The following is a 17986-nucleotide window of genomic DNA, read 5'->3' as shown; positions in this document are numbered from 1 at the left end:
CAGAAAATGGCTCAAAAGACTCTTGTTAGATACCTCTACACACTCTAGGCAATGCTTGGTGTATTTAATAAAGGACAGATAACTTTTAAAAAGGCTGCTAAAATCAACATTATTTTGAAATTATAGGCTGCTAAAATCAACATTATTTTGAAATTATAAAGATGTATGAATAAGGTTAGATTCCATGTTCAAACCTAGCCCGAAGGAAATGGTTCCTATAACACGGTTTTGACCCCCCTTTTTTTTAACATCCAAATTAATGGAAGAAGACTTTTACCAATCAAAAGTATTGGCTCTGTTTGTTAATGCTTTTATAGGGTTTTTTTGGTTTGAAAAAAGTGTTCTAATGTGACATAAAGGTGAAAGTAGTTTTGAGTATTTTGTGTTTTGAGTTATTTGTTAATGTTTTTGTTTTGAAAATAAAAAAGGAGGAAAAGAAAAAATTGTTATTAAACAAAGATTTCTTTACGAGTAATTAGAAATGCTATCCTCTTTTGACCAAGAGGTTTGGCTTGACTCAGTCTCAATTGATATTGCATTTGTTAGAATTGAGACATGTGTTTGATAATTAATTAATTAATTAATTATTTTATTTATTTTTTTCAATTTTGACGGATTCGATTCTAACTAAAATTGGATACAAGCCGAATTCGTTATGACGCCATACACCTAGCCATATTAATCAACAAAATTTGAAAAGTATTTTTACAGGAGAGTACCAAAAATAAAATATAATGAGAGACTTTAAAAGCAACTGCAAAATGAAAATCATGTTTTGAAAACTCAATCTCAACATGAGATATGAGTGCTCCTTGTACATAAAATGAAAGAAATAATTTTAGATATATAACTCAAAAAGAGAGATTGGAGAAAGTTTTCCACCGCCTGTGACAAAATGAGACATTTCTTCTGTCAGAGGGAACATGATCATACTGATTCACATATATCCTTAAAGCACGTGATTCTCATATGCATTTTTAAAAACACTTATGTTAACCTTATTAAAAATGTATGTGAGACTAGCAACTTTGAAGAGAGATGTTAGTTCAATAGGCAGCCAACTGACATGGGTGGAAACCAAACCATTATTGTTCCATCTTAAACCAAACCAACATGCTCTTTGTACAAACAAATTAAGTTAAAACATGTGGGATGCACAACAACTCTTGGGGACAGCAAGTCACATGTGAGGCAATTTTGTTGAAGACATAGGCTACAGCATTAAGGGATTGGTTGGACGCTTTGTAGGGCCTCGAGGCAATTTAATGCAAGCCTTGGACTTTATGTAATGCATTAATGCAAGCTTTGGAAGTTATGTAATGCATTCTTTTATTTATTGATCTTTGCCCTTGGTATTTTTTTGTTTGTTTTCTAGGATTGCCATTGATGATTTTGTTTCTATATATTCAAGGAGCACAAAATCCAACGGCTTGAACTTGTATATTACAATGTCATAATGATCTGGGCACTTTTTTTTTAAAAAAAAAAAATGGGTAGGAAGAATTTTATTCAATTCAGTCCATTAAATTAATATGTATTTAAAATGCAAGTTATTTACATGCATTTTCTTGATTGAGCATATGATTATTATATGCAATTCGTTTTTTATTGGGTGTGTGTGTGTGTGTTGGGGGGGGGGGGGGGGGGGGGGGGAGGGGGGGGGGAGGGTGTTGGGGTTAATTAGTAATGTTAAATTATTCATCTATTGTATTAGGAAAAGAGCTTAATCGTCGCTCAAACATAAGATTACTTGTTCAGCTAATACAGTTTTCTAACATTAGTTCCAACAGGAACAAATCAAATACAGAAACCCCCAACTCTCCCTCCAGAGCAAAAAATCCAAAAAACATAAGATCAGTCTAGCACTCTCCCCCTCAAAATTTCAGCTGAACAATATAACAATAAGTCAAGCATACACTCCATTGATGTGAGCCTAGTTTCTTCATATCCTGAATGGTTGATTTCCAGAGCTAGCTCGGTCCACCTTAGGCTTCTTAAATTGAGTTTTCTTCATTGCAATTTCTTGGAAAGGATTTGGTCCACCAAAACTTTCCTTAGGGAGCCTCACCTTCTTCCTCTTTCCTCTGTCATATTCTTCATCCCTGTAGAATTCAAATAACCAGTTAAAAATCGTAAATGATGTGTCTCAGTTTGAATAGCAACGAGTCAGGTTGGGTTCAATGGTGTAAACATCCACATGATGCCATCCAAACTCACTACCAATTCTCAGCTAAAACCACATCAACCTCGAGCATCAAAGCACGCCTCCATTGCCACTGAGCTCACAAACACATTCTGCATGACATCTCCTTCCACCCATGTCAACACAAATTCATAGTTTACATCCACCAAGCAGTCAAGGCTATATATACAGGCCCAGTTTTGGCTACATCAAGCACCTAAATTTTGTTTCAAGGCTTTAATCAAAGCCTAAAAAAAGGACCGGATGCTGGATTTACATCAGGTAAAGTCTTCATAACTCTATATGTTCATCAAGGCATCACCACTAAAGCTTTTCTATGCTTAGCTCCAGCAGGTCCTCAAGCGATCAAGGTCATCAATACACAGCTTTACTGTGACCCATGATCAGTGATTTCATTGTCCTTCAGGTTTTAAAAAAGCCTAATCGTAGAAAAAAAAGAAACAAGATGTGTTACATTTCCAACTCACCATTCATCTGGTATGTAACCGATGCTGCTACGCTCCGCATCATTTGATGCTGCAATCTGAGATGAAGGCAAGTCTATCCCATCCCAACGAGCAACTGCGCAATCAACAAATTAAGACCAACGAACATCAATCAGCAATCCATATCACCAAGAACTAGAAAATTACTAAAGAGGAGGTTCCCCAGAATTCACAAACTTGATTGTATTTGGCAGAAAGTAATCTCAAATTTCTAATAGATAACTGGAACTTTTAGAATAAAGAAAATAATATTGGCTTGCTCTGTTTGGTAATATTTTCGTCTCTTTAGTTTTCTGTTTTCAAACAAAAACATTAACAACCAACCTAAAACACAAGACGCTCAAAAATGTTTTCACCTTTATGTCACATTAGAACACTTTCAAATCAAAAACCAAAAACACCCCCCATAACACATTAACAAACAGTACGAATGACCTTGCCTCATATTAGTGCAGCAGTGACCACGTTCCAACTGATATGGAAATTTATTTGACTGATTTGCAAATATTTAAAATTCATAGGGAGACACAGATGGTGAAACCGGGATGGACTAGGAAAATATGTCCACGGTGGAGATCCTACGTGGGTGAATGGACCTCAGTTGAACACAATATCCGAGTTTCTAAACAAAGAAGAACAAATTCAGAGCAACTCTTGCAAACCTAGAAGCATGTATTGCCACTTATTATGGCCTAATACATATTTATCCAGAAACAATGTAAAATGGTTCTAGATCCATCATCTATCAAATTCTCATTTTGGACATCAAATGGGACAAAACCAGGCTAGATAAGCCAATTTTGGAAACCACAATAAAGGATTATTTCAAAAATGAATAATAACCAATGATGCACATGCAAAGTAAAGTAACATCCAAAATCAAACATAATATATATTGCTGGATGAGAGCTGGAAAGATAAATATAGGAAAATCACTTACCCTGTGTCTCCTCCAGACCCCGGGTAAGCATACTCATCAAACCATTCTGGACTACTTCTCTTTTGCTATCTTTTGGACCATTGGGTCGTCCTGCTACCAACTGGTCTGCTAACAAGCTAGAGCTAGAGATAGAGTCGGAGCTCTTTTCCAATGGCTTATCACTTGCAAGCACAGTTCCATTCTGATCAATTCTGTGTCTAAATTCACCATCTATCATATTATCCATCAAGCAATCACCATTAGAGTTTACTAAATCCTTTGCAGCAGCATTTTTAGCTCTCTTTTTTGAACCAGATTTAGTTCCTTTTCTCAGAGGTGGAGTTGAATCTAAGGGCATTGTCCGGATACTCTCAGATGTAGATGGCCCCATATCTGCTGAGATGCAGTCACCATCCAACAAGTGTTCTCTGCTAAGATTCTTTACGTCCAAAATGTGCCTTCTGTTTCTTTTGTGTTTCTTCTTCTTCTGCAATGAGGATGCCTGTAAAAGGAGCCATTTGTATTTTGGCATGCTTGCCACCTGACACTTCAGAGCCCTCTTTTTCAGTTTTTTGTGGCGCTTGCAAGCATGAGCTTCTGTCTGTAATCCATTTGGCATAATTGATGAGCTAGATAATTTTACCGACTCATCAAGAGCAATTTTTTGAACCCTACCACCAGCATCCACAACCAGTGAATTACCAACAGCAATTTCCTTGGGTGTATGTCCAACCTGGAAAAAAAATCCACAAAATTAGACGTGACACTTGGGGCATCAGGAATACTAATGAATTGCTGACTGTTTTCAAATCTTGGTTGTTTTGGTAAACTTACTGGTTTGATTTCATTTAATGTTTTATCATTCAGACTGTCTGATGGAGCTACATGTGAAACAAGATTAATCTGGCAAATGAAAGTATTTACAAAGTAGCATGAAACGAAGTGAGAATCCGATCCAAGTAGGGGGAAAAAGGAACTACAGAGCATGTCCAAAGAAACATTGCTTACCTTCTGAGAGGTCTCATCTGTCGCAAGTTTAGAAGCAGAAGAGCTTTGGGGGTCATTGAAGTTAGGTGATGTTGCAACTGAGACTCTCAAGTCATTCTTTGAACTTCTGTTTTCATTGTTGTCACTAATTTTGCCTTCAGGTGTATTTTCAAGATTGGGAGCATCACCATTACCAGATGGAGCTGATGGTGACATGCCTTCTCTGGATTTTGTATTAGTAACAGGAAGCCCTTCATGCGGGTTGTTTGATAATGGCACCTTTGAGAAAGGTTCTGATACAGAATCCTTTTTTGCCACCAAACATTCTGTCATTATCAGGCCGTTATTTTTCTTAACCGGTGCTTCCTTCATAAGGGGTGCCATTGATGGACCAACATTTGATGCATCTTTTCGAGTAACATCAGTAGCAGAGGTTGCACCACTTAACCGATTCTCTACAGGACCATTTTTACCCGTCTCCTTTAAACCTTGGTTGAAAGTGGAAGATGTTCTGTTTCCATTAGCGGTAGCTTTAAAGTTCTCTTTCTGAGCAACATCAGTGGGCATTTTCCTTGGAACAATATTTCTTCTATCACGAACATAAAACAACATGTAAGCTTGCTGTTCTAAAACTCTCTTCTCATTGGCTGGGGAAACCTATTACAGCAAAATTGGGTAAACTCATAAGAAAATTATTTCACAGATGATAATAGCGGTGCAGAGTATGAGGTTTAATATAGCTCTGAAGAAGCAAGTATACCCATTCAAGATGTAAACCATCACGTTTATATAGGAAGTTTTTACTGCAGAATATATATATATATATAAATAGGTCTCTTTAACTATTAAAAACTTCCTACAGACATACATAAATACTTGGTGCAACCCTCAAGTTCCTGAAGTAAACAACCCATTCAGCAAGCAAAAATTCGTAAGGGTAATTCTCACTTCTGATAGAACACAGCAAATTTACACCCCTTAAAGTTTTACACCACACCCTGATCTGGCACCGAGAAGCAGTGGTGAAGTAAATTGTAATAAGACTACAAACTATAGGGAGCGTAGTGGTTTCTACAAATGTTCAGGAAAATACACTTGTTCTGCAAAACCTAGGGCTTTCTAAATTCAATTAGAAATTTGAGTGCGAAGTATGAAAGATTGTAGGATATACTTTGTCAGTTCATCCACAATAAGAACATAGATTAAATCAACATCTTGCTTTTATTTTTGTTTTTTTTGATTTGGCATCGGGTATCTAGAGCTTCGCTCCGACTAGTCCCGCGGGGGGGGGGGGGGGTGGTGCACAGACCCTCGACAAGGAGTTTCCCGCAAGTTCACCTCGGTTAATTCAAGGGGCGAACCACCAATCCGATGGCCCCAAGAAGCAGTTTGCACTCAGTGGGTTTCGAACCTAAGACCTTAAAGAGCAAACTCAAAGTCCCATGCTGTCCAACTACCGAGCCAACCCCTTGGGGTTCTTTTATTTTTTTTACTTGGTGTTGAGGAAGAGGGGCGGGGGTCCTTTCCACCAAAGTGTGCTTTAACCAAAATCACAAATTGGAACTAGGAGATAGGAAGTTATTTCCCATACCTGATTGTCATTGAGATAGTACCAAAATCCATTTGAAGTGCGAACAAAGCAAGTATAATGGCCATAATGGGTGTTCCAACCATCGTGAACCAAAACCCCATAAAGGGTATATTTCAGATCTCCCTCCTGCTCATAAGAATTTAAATGTTAACAGAAAATATAACATAACAATGACAGTAAAGTTATTGGAACATAAAGCAACATTAAAAATGTACTACACAAGCAAAACAACAATTGTGCACTGCGTGGGTAATGATCCAAGTGGAATCTGGTCAACAAAATTTTTTCGAAAAGTAACACTTTTTCATTTATCCCATCATGAATTGCATATTTAAGTTAGAACCATATTCAGCACCACAAGTAGCAGATATCCAGAATGCCAATTGTCAGGCATTCGCCCACAATGTAACTGCTGCCTCCTTTCACAATCAACATAATGGGTGCCAATTATTAATAATTTTTTTTAGGCATGTAACGCAAGTTTCACATTCTAGCACCAACTATTTCAAAATTCTGTTCCGAATGGAATCATAACAATCTGGTCAACAATATAGTTTCCAACAGGAACACTTTTCCATTTATGCCATCATGAATTGCATATTGAAGTTGGAACCATATTCAGTACCATAAGAAGCAGATAGTCAAGAATGCCAATGGTCAGGCATCCACCCACAATATAATCGCTGCCTCCTTTCACAATAAACATGTTTGGTGCCAACTATTAATATTTTGTTTTAAGGCAACTCGAGTTTCACTCTATAGCACCAATTATTTCAATTTCTGTTCCATCCTCGGTCCGAAGCAAAATAGAAGTTGTTCCATCACATTTTTTTCAAAAATCATAAAATAGATTAAAAAACCGGACATTGTATTTTTATTTTTTGATAATTAATATTCTAACTCTGGCAAGATCTAGGGAAAAAGAAACTTATAATTGAAAAAAGTTCACTTACATAGGAACCACTGACAAAGGGTTTCAAATCTAGTGTAGTACCAAAGTGAATTTTCTTCTTAATCTTTTGCCCAGGATCATGAGAATGAAACCGCTTCAAATGGACAGCTAGGACATATGGTGCCTTGTGAACGGTGAGCTGTTTAAGAGCCCTAACTTTCTGCTTGCATTGTTGGCACTGGTATTGCCTTTCTCCTCCATCTAACTGCTCTGCAGCAGTGAAGTTCGCAAGTGCTTTATGCAAGGAATCTGCCTTGACTATTTCAAGGCTTAAATCTAAGAATGGATCGAAAGTATTGGAGCAATAAGAACATTGCAAGCATTTAACCTGGAAAAGTAACAAGAAGACATTGTCAACAAATATAATTTTCACAAACCTCTAAAACCAGTTCCAAAGGTACATAGTCACTCATTACAGATATGTCAATCCATTCTACCAGGTAGTAAGAATAAGTTACCTGGCTCCTGAGGCGACCTCCAAAAATCTTGTGTACCAAACTTTTCTCATACGCACCAGGAGATTCGGTAGGCACTCCAGAAGGCAAGCAGCATTTATGCATTGATTCCAGCAAGTTTACCATGTACTCATGTGCATCCTCCTGTCTAGCTTTTCTAAAATTCCGAGATATGCCTAATTGTGTGGTCAAGAATTACAAATTCAAAGATGGTTCAAATGGAAGAAAAAGCAATATCTAAACAAAATCAAGAACCAACCCTTAGGGCATGTTTGGTAAAAGGAATGGCCATTCCTTTAGGAATAGGAATGGTTGGGAATACAAGGAATTAAAATAGAATGACCATTCCTATTATTTAGTTTGGTACCAACACATGATTCTCTCGATAGAATTGAATCAAAATTCCTAAAATACCCAAGATTTATAAAAAAACATAATAAAAATAAAAACCTACAAATCATTCTTGGGTGTCCGGCCACCCCTTGCAGAACACCAGGGTCCGAGGGTGGTGCGACCACCCCAGTGTTCATTTAGGGTGGCTGGCCACCATAGAATGTTTTGAGTTTTTTTCTGCTTCATTTTTTTTATTTATTTTAGGTTTTTGGAAAACTCATTATGTTCCTCAAGGAATAGTAAAGCATTAATAATTAGTTAAAGAGTGACAGAGAGAGGAAAAAAAGGAGGATTTCCAAGAAAGTTTAAAGAAACTGTTGCAATTGCACAAATTTAGGTATGAAATACCAGAAACAAAAATAAGTTTTTTTTTTTTTTTCCTTTTTCACAAACCTCCTTTTTTTTTTTGATAATTCATAAACCTCCTCCCCTTTGGCCAACATGTTTTTTTTGTTGGTTAAAAAAGAATTCAAAAGTTTCACCAAAGTCATCAGGATAAATCACTGAATGAATCCATTCAAATATACAGAAAGAGAGTCACTGAGAAAAACAAAAGGATACACTGTAAGTTCCTGACAAAATCGTTAGGTGCTAATATTCTCCCAGTTGATTGTAGAGCACAGCTAACATGTTTCTGGATGGCGCATAAAACACAAAATCCAGCAATATGGCCTTCAACAATAAAAAAATGAAATTAGAAATCACATGTAATTGCATCTCTCTCTTTCTTCACTCTAACACACACACTTGAACAAGATGTTTGATCCAAAATAACAATAAAATATCACAAGAACATGAAAGAAGATAACACCCCTCCAAAAAGCAATACATCATTGTCCTTTAAATGGTAATTGGATAACTAAACATGGCTAGGTAAGAACAAATATTTTATTTCTTTGTATTGCAATGGTGAAAATTCAATGCCCTCTACAACTAATTTGATGCATTCTGAAAACAGAACAATAAAAGGGAATCTGAGCATACATTAATACAAACAACCTAAGGTGGAAGCAAGGAAGTGTTTGCTGCACGAACTGGAAAGTGACCACCTTGGGTGGAATATGACAAGAAGTCCCAATATTTTACCATATTGGACCATGCGCATAATGGAGACAATGGATTTGATATACTAGAATCCCTCTTTTTTCCGATCCAATTCCTCCACCACCGCGAACCCTAGTTTATGGACAAAACCCCGTTGCGTTTTCGTTTAAAAATTTAGAAGAAAGAAAAATATATCTTGTAGGTAAGAATGTATAAAATGGACCCTTATAAAGAATCAAAAGAGTAGAAATTTTAGAGAAGAAAAATGATTATAAAACAGAGCTTCAAACCCTTCTTCACAGAGGAATTGTTGACACACAAAATGAAAATATCATTAAATTAATTTTACATAATAAAGCAGCTGATAGAAGTGTTCAAATCCTAATATGCAGCTAACTCTTTCCAGTCCAAATGAGCAAAAGCACAATACACCCTTTTTTATACTTTTTTCTTTATTTTCTTGACAAACGCATTTGTGGCAACACAGTAAAATTTATTAAAAGCTTATCAAGGTCGCATGGGGTGGGGCTTTGGAAGTATATTAGAAGGGGCTGGAGGCTATTCTCTAGCCATACTAGATTTGATATGGGAGATGGGTCCAAAATTACATTCTAGGATGATATGTGGTATGGAGACTTGAGTCTTAAGGAAGCTTTCCCAGGTTTATATAACATGGATAGTGTGAAGGATGCACCTGTTGTTGTTAACATGGACTTGTCGAGTAGTTCCCTTCAATGGAATGTTAGCTTTATCCATTTGGCTCATGATTTGGAAGTGAACGTTTTTGGCTTCCTACTATACCTTGTTGTACTCCTACAAAGTGAGAAGGAAAGGGGAGTACAAGCTTTGGTGGACTCCGTTGTGCAGAGGGAAGTTTGATGTTAGATCTAAAGATCCTTGCTTGTAAAGGGGCTTTTCCTTTCCCTTGGAAAAGTGTTTGTCGGACCAAAGCTCCCTCGAAAGTGGTATTTTTCGCTTGGTCGGTGGTTCTAGGGAATATTCTTACCATGAACAACCTTCGAAAGAGACATCTTATCGTGGTTAACAGATGCTGTGTGCAAGCTGAACGGGAAGTTCGTCGATCATCTCCTCCATTGTGAGGTCACCAATGCTTTATGCAATGCCATTTTCAGTCGCTTTGGGTTGTCCTAGGTTATGCCTAATCATGTGGCGGATTTGTTTGCCTGTTGGTGGTCATTCTCAGAACGTTATTGTGTGGAAAATGGTTCCCCTTTGCCTTATGTGGAGCTTGTGGAAGGAAAGAAATGAGAGAAATTTTGAAGACAGAGAGGACCTTGGAGGAGTTTAAGTCCTATTTTTTTTCTCTTTCTTTTTTACTCTATTTAATTTGACAGTTGCTTGTTTAGCTTCCACAGTGATTAGCTTTTCTAACTTTCTAGTTCTATTTTCCTCTTCTACTTGGCGTTCTCTTGTATACTTTATGCGTACAAGGATTCCACCCCTCTGCACTTTTTAATATATATAACATTACTTATAAAAAAAATATTTCCGCCCAACTTTGCCTACTTTGGGGCAGAAAAATAGCTATAATTTTTTTTTTCCTTTTTTGTCCCTCCAAAGCTCCCCCTTGTAAACTCCCAATCAAGGCCTTTAATCCTCTCCCCTTTTTTTTTCCTCTTCTTCCCCTCCAAATCGATCCGTCCAATCATAGCATTTGTTAGTAATATACTCCAAATGGATTGAACTTATTTCTAATAAATGTAAAAAGAGGTTACCCTATTAACCCTTCATCTGAAATTTCTTCACCATCCAATTTAACATAATCTCACACATTATGGCAAAAAAATAATTTATTAGATCTTATCAAACAGACATACCAATCTTTAACAATTGAAATTACTGGGGATTTATACATAAAAGTACTTTTAAAATGGAAGGAAACATCCTTAGGCAGGGCGGACAAAGGAACCAAGTGTTAGCCCACATAAATATACGCATTTAAATGTATATACAACAGTACACACGCAAGGAAATATACTTTTACTTTGAGCCACGTGCCCTGCAAAGAAAGGTGTGTGTGTGTGTGTGGTGGTGGGTGGTGGGGATCACTCACAAGAATTTTGGTGCTTGCTACTTTGCAGGTATGCTGCTAAAGGCTCTGTGTATGTTAGGCACTGCAACACTGAATTGAGAAAGCAAGTATTTCCGAGATTTTGCAGACCAGCACCCTGAAATCATTCAAATCAGTGTTGAGCTACTTGAATAACTTTTAAGCCCAAATTAGAAAGAAAGAAAAAAAAAATGAAAATTTGAAGCTGAACCAAACTTATCGAAGGAATAAATTCAGAAACATAAATTAATATATTACGTTAACAAATGGCAAACAAATAATAACATCTGAGTAACTTCTGAATGATGCCAAATAAACAACAGGAATTGTTGCATTAACAAAAACAAAAACACCCATCAAAATCTGAAATTATCAAAACCAAACATCATAAATAATGAACCAAAACCAAATTAAACACCAAATCAGAAGGGGAAAAAAAAAATCAAATTGAGCTACACACACTTAACAAAGAATCAAAATTTAACTCGACCAAATCTCGAAACCAGCTGAAACAGACACAAAATCAATGAAAACCCACTAAACCACTCACAATTCTGCGCACGGTAATCCCGAAGCTGAGCTCAGGATCCAACCCGTTTTCCAAGAATTCTGACCCATCCCCTTTCTTCCCAGTCAAACCTGGGCTCGACCCGGATCGCCGCTGCTCCGAACCGCTGCCGGGATTCAGAGTCTCGAGCCGGAAATCGCCGCCGCCATTGCTGAAGCCCTTGAAGGCCTTCCTCGCCGGGTGGAACTCGATTCTTCTTTGCGAAGCAATGGAGGAAAAACCATTAGATAGAGGATCCAAACGATCCGAGTGCCCGCCTGGTTGGGTGTCGGATCCCAAGCTAGCGACTAAGCTCCCAGTCATTAGAAGCTCAAAATTGGTGTTTCAAAGAGCGGTTGAACTTTGTAGGATTTCTTTATGGTTTTATCGTTTGTCACCACTGAAACGGTGACGTTCAGGGGTTTGGGGTTTGGGGGTTTGAGAAGCAGAGGCTTTTCGGCTTCTGCGAAAGAGGAAGAGGAAGAGAGAATGAGAGGCATTAAACCCTAAGGTGGTCGAGGATTTTTGGTGCACGAAAGACTACGGTGGACCGCGTCGCAGGGGATTAGTTGTTTATTTGCCGACTTGCCGCGTTTGGATTACGCTTATGATTATGATTTTTTGGATTTTACAACTAACTTATTGAATGTATAAAAATATTATTATTATTTTTTAGTTAAATATTTAAGATATTATCATTCTAATGTACAATTAGGGACATATAATAAAATAAAAATAAAATATTTGGTGGTAATAAATAATAAAATAACATAAATCTGAATATTTTATGTAAAATAATTTTTAAGATTATAAAGACTCGCAGCCTCTCATTAGATAAGATTATGTCTTGTGTTAGGTATAGAATTAAATGGCCTAGTTACTATTTTTTTTTTTTCACAACCATAATAAATAATTTAAAATAAAAAATACTTTTCAAATGTGAACCTTACCACCCCAAAAAAAAAAAAAAATCACATTTATATCATATCATAACACTTATTCAAAACAAAATCATTATCAAACAGAGTAATACTAGACGTCATTTTCCTATCCTTTTTGTATTCATCCAAAACTAATATAGCTTTAAAATCACTATTTAATTTGTGATAGATCAATATTGAATTTTGATTCAATTAATAATTTTAAAAATCGCATCAATTTTGAGGGAACATAAGAAGACATTTAGGATTTTAATTTAAAGGCTGGTAAGAAAACTTGTTAATATGATCTTAATTTCTCTCAATTGAGTCTTTGTAGTTTTAAGTCACCGATTATCCAAAAAAACTTAAGCTGATAAGAATATGTAAATTTAATCACAATTATTACTTTAACATGTAAGATATTCTCAACTAGCAAATGATTATGTTTTTAACATTGTTTTTTATTTATTTAGTGCTTAGACGGCGGATATAGTATAATCTTGTTGTTAATTGTGGGTACAATTACAAAAAAAAAATTTCATTATATATATATATATATATATATATATATTCTTTGTTATGTCCAATTTGATTATAGTAATTAGTATATAAACACTTACTTTATGAGGAAAAATTGACAATTTCCTTATCGAGAAGAGAAGAGAAATTAGAAATATTGAAAGGCTGTGTGGATTAGTGGATAACAACATGCGTACGAGGATGATTTTTGCCCTTTGTGTTGTGCAGAGGAGTCAAAGTTGTCTGAGCCATTTATTAGCGGCGGTGACAAGTGGGGCGATTTGATGTGGTGAAGTGTACGGGGAGATGCGCCAGAAAGTGGGACCCAGTATGATATTGGACGGCCAGGAAATGAAGAGGACGATGCTCATTGCTTAACCTTATCGGGCCACTGGATTGGAATCCACCAATTAGATGCTTAAATTTGGCACTACATGGGAGAATCTATATGAACTTCATTTGTTGAAATAAATGTTGAGTTGTATTTTGTCTAGTCACTTAGACAGATGAATTTTATGTAGATTTTCTCATATATATATATATATATATATATATATATACTCCTTAAATTATTAATAATTTGGAAAGTTAATTGTTGTAGATTCTGATCCCGTATTATATTGGTATTGAGTAATGTTACATATCATTTTTTTTTATTATGGCTTTTAAAACTACTATTAAATTTAAAGATTCATCAGTATTAAATTTTGATTCAATTGTAATTTTAAAAACTACATTAATTTTATAATTATTGCATTTTTTTTAAACCTTAAGCCCCCCTCCAGAGCGCCATCGCCTCAGGAGAGGAGGGATGCCCGTTGCCTGCATCCCTCCTCCCTTCCTTGCTTCCCAATTTTTGTTTTAGGTTTGTTTCTGTCTTTGGTGTTTTATGTTCTGTTGTGCTTATGTTATCTCTCGGTGGGTACTGCTTTTGAGGGTTTTCACTCAAACTCTCCCCTTCTCTGTTTGTTTGTGTGTGCCGTCGATCTCCTCCGCGCTCGCTTTGCTGCTCACCGCTCGCCGTTGGGTCTTTTCACGTGCCCCTCCCGCGCCAAGCTTTTTGTGCCACTTTCCGCGGCGGTTTCCGGCCAGCTCGCGATCGGCCTCCTCCGGCTGCCGTGACCCGCTTTGAGTGTTTTTCGCATTTATTTTCCTGTTTTTATTGTTTTTCTGTTTTGTATTTCCTTTGAGTTCCCATGTATTTGGTTTTATTTGCTGTAATTTCTTTTCCTGCATTAGTTTTATTGTTCCCTTTATTTCCCTGTATGATTTTATTTATGCTTGTAATAAAGCTTTCTCCTCCTGCTTTGTTGCGCCCGGTTGTTGCCTGATATTACTGGTCCAAACCTTTGGGTTGTGGATGTGAAATTTATCATGGCTTTCGAGTCGAGAAAGATGAGTATCAGCTTCTGGGTTTTGCTCTCAAGACCGAGGAATAAGTATCGGCTTGGGGGTTTTGCTCTCAAAACCGAGGAATAGGTATCGGCTTGGGGGTTTTGCTCTCAAGGCCGAGGAATAAGCGCTACCTATGCATTAGATGGTATCTGTTTGATGCAGATTTGAGTTTTCAACCTGATATTTAGTCATAGGTTAGCGGATGCTGTGTTTTGGTTGATTTGGTCTGTTGTTGATGATTGTATCTTTAGCTTCGGCTATGATTTATTTCAGAGCTTTTTGCTCTGTTTGTAAGAGTTTTAGGCTTGCAACTTTTATCAATGAATAAGTATAATATGTTTTTTTTTTAAAAAAAAACTACATTAATTTTAAGATGATAAAAGGGGAAAATCCACATAACCCCCTCAAACTTTCACTCAATTGACAATATCCCCCCAAACTTTCAATTGTAACAATGTCCCCCCCCCCCCCCCCCAAAAAAAACTACCAAAAATTGTCAATGTTCCCCCAATGACGAAATTACCCTTAAAAAAAAAAAACTAACAAAAAAAAAAAAAAAATCCAAACGATGGCTAATTTTTATTTTTTATTTTTTAAATCAATTTTATAAGAAAAAATTAAAAAAAATTCGATTTTTTTTTTTTATAAAAAATTCAAAATTTTCGTTTTTTTTTTTAAAAAAATTTTTATTTTTGTTTTATAATTTTATTTAAATAAAATTTATGTTTAAAAAAATAAAATTTTCGTTTAATAAAATGAATTTTTTTGTTTTTTAAAACTAAATAAAAAATATAGTTTCTTTTATAAAAATAAAATAAAATTTTCCGTTTTTAAAAAAATTAAAAAAATTTTGTTTAAAATTTTTTTTTATAAATATTATCTTTAAATTAAAATTTTTCGTTTTTTAAAAAAATCCTTTTTTTTTTGAATTTATAGGGGTATTTTTGTCTTATTGAGAAATTTATAGGGGCATTTTTATCTTATTGTTAGTCTTGGGGGGACATTGACAATGTTTTGGTAGTTTGGAGGGGACATTGTTACAATTGAAAGTTTGGGAGGGACATTGTCAATTGAGTGGTAGTTTGAGGGGGTTATGTGGTATTAAATAAATGTTTTGTTACATCATGACGGTCCATCATTTTATGAAAATGAATATCACTAAAGATAAATGCTTTTTTTGCATTCTAGGTTCATCTCACATATATCTCGGTTAAGTTGGCATGAAGTTCAAGAATAATAATCACAGTTGAAGAATATCACCGAGTCAGTCACATTTGAAAACTATCACTAAGTTACAATTGAAGTCTAGCAAACATAGTTAGAGAAGAAATCTATTTGTATCCAACATGATTATCTTATAAATAGGAGTATGTTATATTGTAAACATTACTCAAACAAATAAGAGCTTAGTGCAACCTCTTAGGGCTTTATGTTGTAGAAGTAGATCATAAACCGAGCCACGTAAATCTCTGTGTCATTGTCTTATTATTTCCGCATTCTTAGTTTCTTTCACCATCCACTATTAATTTAAAAAGAAAAAAGAAAAAAGAAAAAAAAATCAATGGTAAATGGACCATGCCAAATCAATAGAGATGTACCCAAAATTGGATGCCATAATGCAAATAAATATTTTTTGATTCTTAACATCTTAAGATGCGTCATGTTAAACCATAATTTATGTTAAAAATTCAAACCGATAAAAAAAAAAAATTAATTTAATAATTTAATTCATATTTAACAATAATTAAATGATTAATGGGATTTAACCTTGTGAATTTTAGATTTTTTACAGGTTTTCAATCTATGGGTCCTACTACCACCACAGGAATTTGGTCCGAGCCTTATCGGATCTCAAATCATATCACCGCCAAGTGCCAAGTCAGAAACATCTTTCGTCTTTGTTAGGTCAAGTTGCCATTTGTTTCTTCCAATCCACTTGACAACATTGACACGTGTTTCACACAGCTTCCTTGTCATGAAACTGTGGATGGCCTCTATATTGGGTCCTACCCACATGTATAAAAGTATCTTTGGGACATTTCGTGTGCAAAAATGTATGGATTTCCAATACTTCCGGGATGAATAATTCTGAGTGTTCAAGTTTGTCACATCATCTTATCTTCTTATTTGCTCATGTGTGTGTTATTTTAAGACCATTTTTTCTCCACTAACTTTGTTCAATCATTCAAGACTTTACTACAAAGGATTATTGATGCAGGAGTTATGGCAGATATTGAATTAATAGTGTTGAAATACCTTGACATAAAAGATTAGCGTATGGTTTTTTTTTTGAGAAATAATAGGTACTCTTCATTCAAAAAGAGGAAGAAATACAGAGAGCCTTGGCTCTATAAAGAGAGGTCATTACCCTCTAACTGAACAATATTTAAGATACAAATCGGGATCTCCTCAATCCAAATACTATCCATAATAATCTTGGACGCCTCCTTCGCCAGTCCATGTGCTGCTTTATTTTCTTCGCGCTTGACAGGGCGGATCTTCCATTGTCGAAGGGTTCTTAGCACTGTCTTTATGTCCTCCACGATATGCCCATACCTTAGCCAATTTGGATCTCTCTCTCCGATTGCCTTCACCACAGATAGTGAATCCCCTTCAAGAATGACATCATAGAAACCAAGGTCCCTGCATAGATCGACTGCATGCAAAGCGGCCAAAGCTTCTCCCGTAGCCGGATCATAGATAGCCATGAAGGATTTACTTTGAGCCGCTAGAACTCGACCCGCTGCATCTCGAATAATCACGCCGATTCCCATACATTTCCTTTCAGATGAGATTGCAATGTCCCAATTGACTTTGTAGAGCCCAAACGGAGGAGCCTGCCATTTCATGCCCGTATCTCCTCTCCCTACCTCGACCTGGTTCAGCTCCTTTTCGTTTGCTTGTGTGAATTGTAAGAGGCCTTCCCTAGCTGTAGTAGCTATAACACTTGGGTGAATAAAATCACCCCCATGCACAACTATGTTCCGTCTCCTCCAAATTCCCCGAAGAGTTTGGGCCAATAGATTTAGATCTTCCCCCGACAACTGCATCATCATCTCCTCAAAAAAATCCTTGAAATCACTAACGCTCCTGGTACATTTTTGTAGCTTACGGCTACTGGTTCCCCACACATCTTGGGCGGAAGGACATGCCCAAAGTATATGATGAACCGTTTCTTTTTCACTGCAGCAGAAGATACAGCAATCCTCATCAATAATCCCTCTTTTTCTGAGATTTTCCTTCGTAGGGAGAATGTTTTTACAGGCCCTCCATAAAAATACTTTGGAAGAGTTTGGTACATTTAATCCCCAGATGGTTTTCCATATTGCTACACTTCTGCCTTGACTTGAACTCTCCCCTTTCCCCCTCTCTTGACGTTCCTTCTCTAGGTGGTAAGCACTTTTGACAGAAAACTCTCCCGATTTTGTTGGATGCCATATCATTTTGTCCGGCTGATGGTATTTGCTAAGTGGAATATTGCAAATTAAATCTGCCTCCTCAGGAA

General features: G+C 36.2%; 1 protein-coding gene across 2 annotated transcripts; it reads right to left on the bottom strand.

Annotated features, from left to right (window-relative positions):
* Positions 1-1684: 1684 nt before the first annotated feature.
* On the bottom strand, positions 1685-12128 carry UBP23 (ubiquitin-specific protease 23). 2 transcript variants are annotated; one of them, XM_059597007.2, is made up of 11 exons: positions 11651-12128; positions 11104-11218; positions 8547-8657; positions 7596-7768; positions 7139-7465; positions 6186-6311; positions 4616-5251; positions 4442-4510; positions 3629-4340; positions 2671-2764; positions 1685-2102 (listed from the first exon to the last, which is right to left on the bottom strand). In XM_059597007.2, exons 1-11 carry the CDS (start codon positions 11969-11971, stop codon positions 1943-1945), a joined length of 2844 nt encoding a protein of 947 aa, XP_059452990.2. In that variant the 5' UTR covers positions 11972-12128; the 3' UTR covers positions 1685-1942. The 2 variants fall into 2 exon arrangements, with proteins under 2 accessions (XP_059452990.2, XP_059452991.2); XM_059597008.2 differs by lacking the exon at positions 4442-4510.
* Between the last annotated feature and the right edge of the window lie 5858 nt (positions 12129-17986).

Source organism: Corylus avellana, chromosome 7 (genome assembly GCF_965113065.1).
Source record: "Corylus avellana chromosome 7, dhCorAvel1.hap1.2, whole genome shotgun sequence".
Lineage (NCBI taxonomy): Eukaryota > Viridiplantae > Streptophyta > Magnoliopsida > Fagales > Betulaceae > Corylus > Corylus avellana.
The sequence above is the reverse complement of the archived record's forward strand: the minus strand, read 5'-3'. Positions and strand labels throughout refer to the sequence as shown.

Bases quoted from the DNA above. Each gene is read 5' to 3' on its own strand.
- UBP23 (XM_059597007.2), bottom strand. From the start codon at position 11,971: ATGACTGGGAGCTTAGTCGCTAGCTTGGGATCCGACACCCAACCAGGC. The intron at 11,219-11,650 runs GTGAGTGGTTTA...GAATGATTTCAG, and splicing joins GGATTACCGTGCGCAGAATT to GGTGCTGGTCTGCAAAATCT. The intron at 8,658-11,103 runs GTGAGTGATCCC...TTATTGTTGAAG, and splicing joins TAGCAAGCACCAAAATTCTT to GCCATATTGCTGGATTTTGT.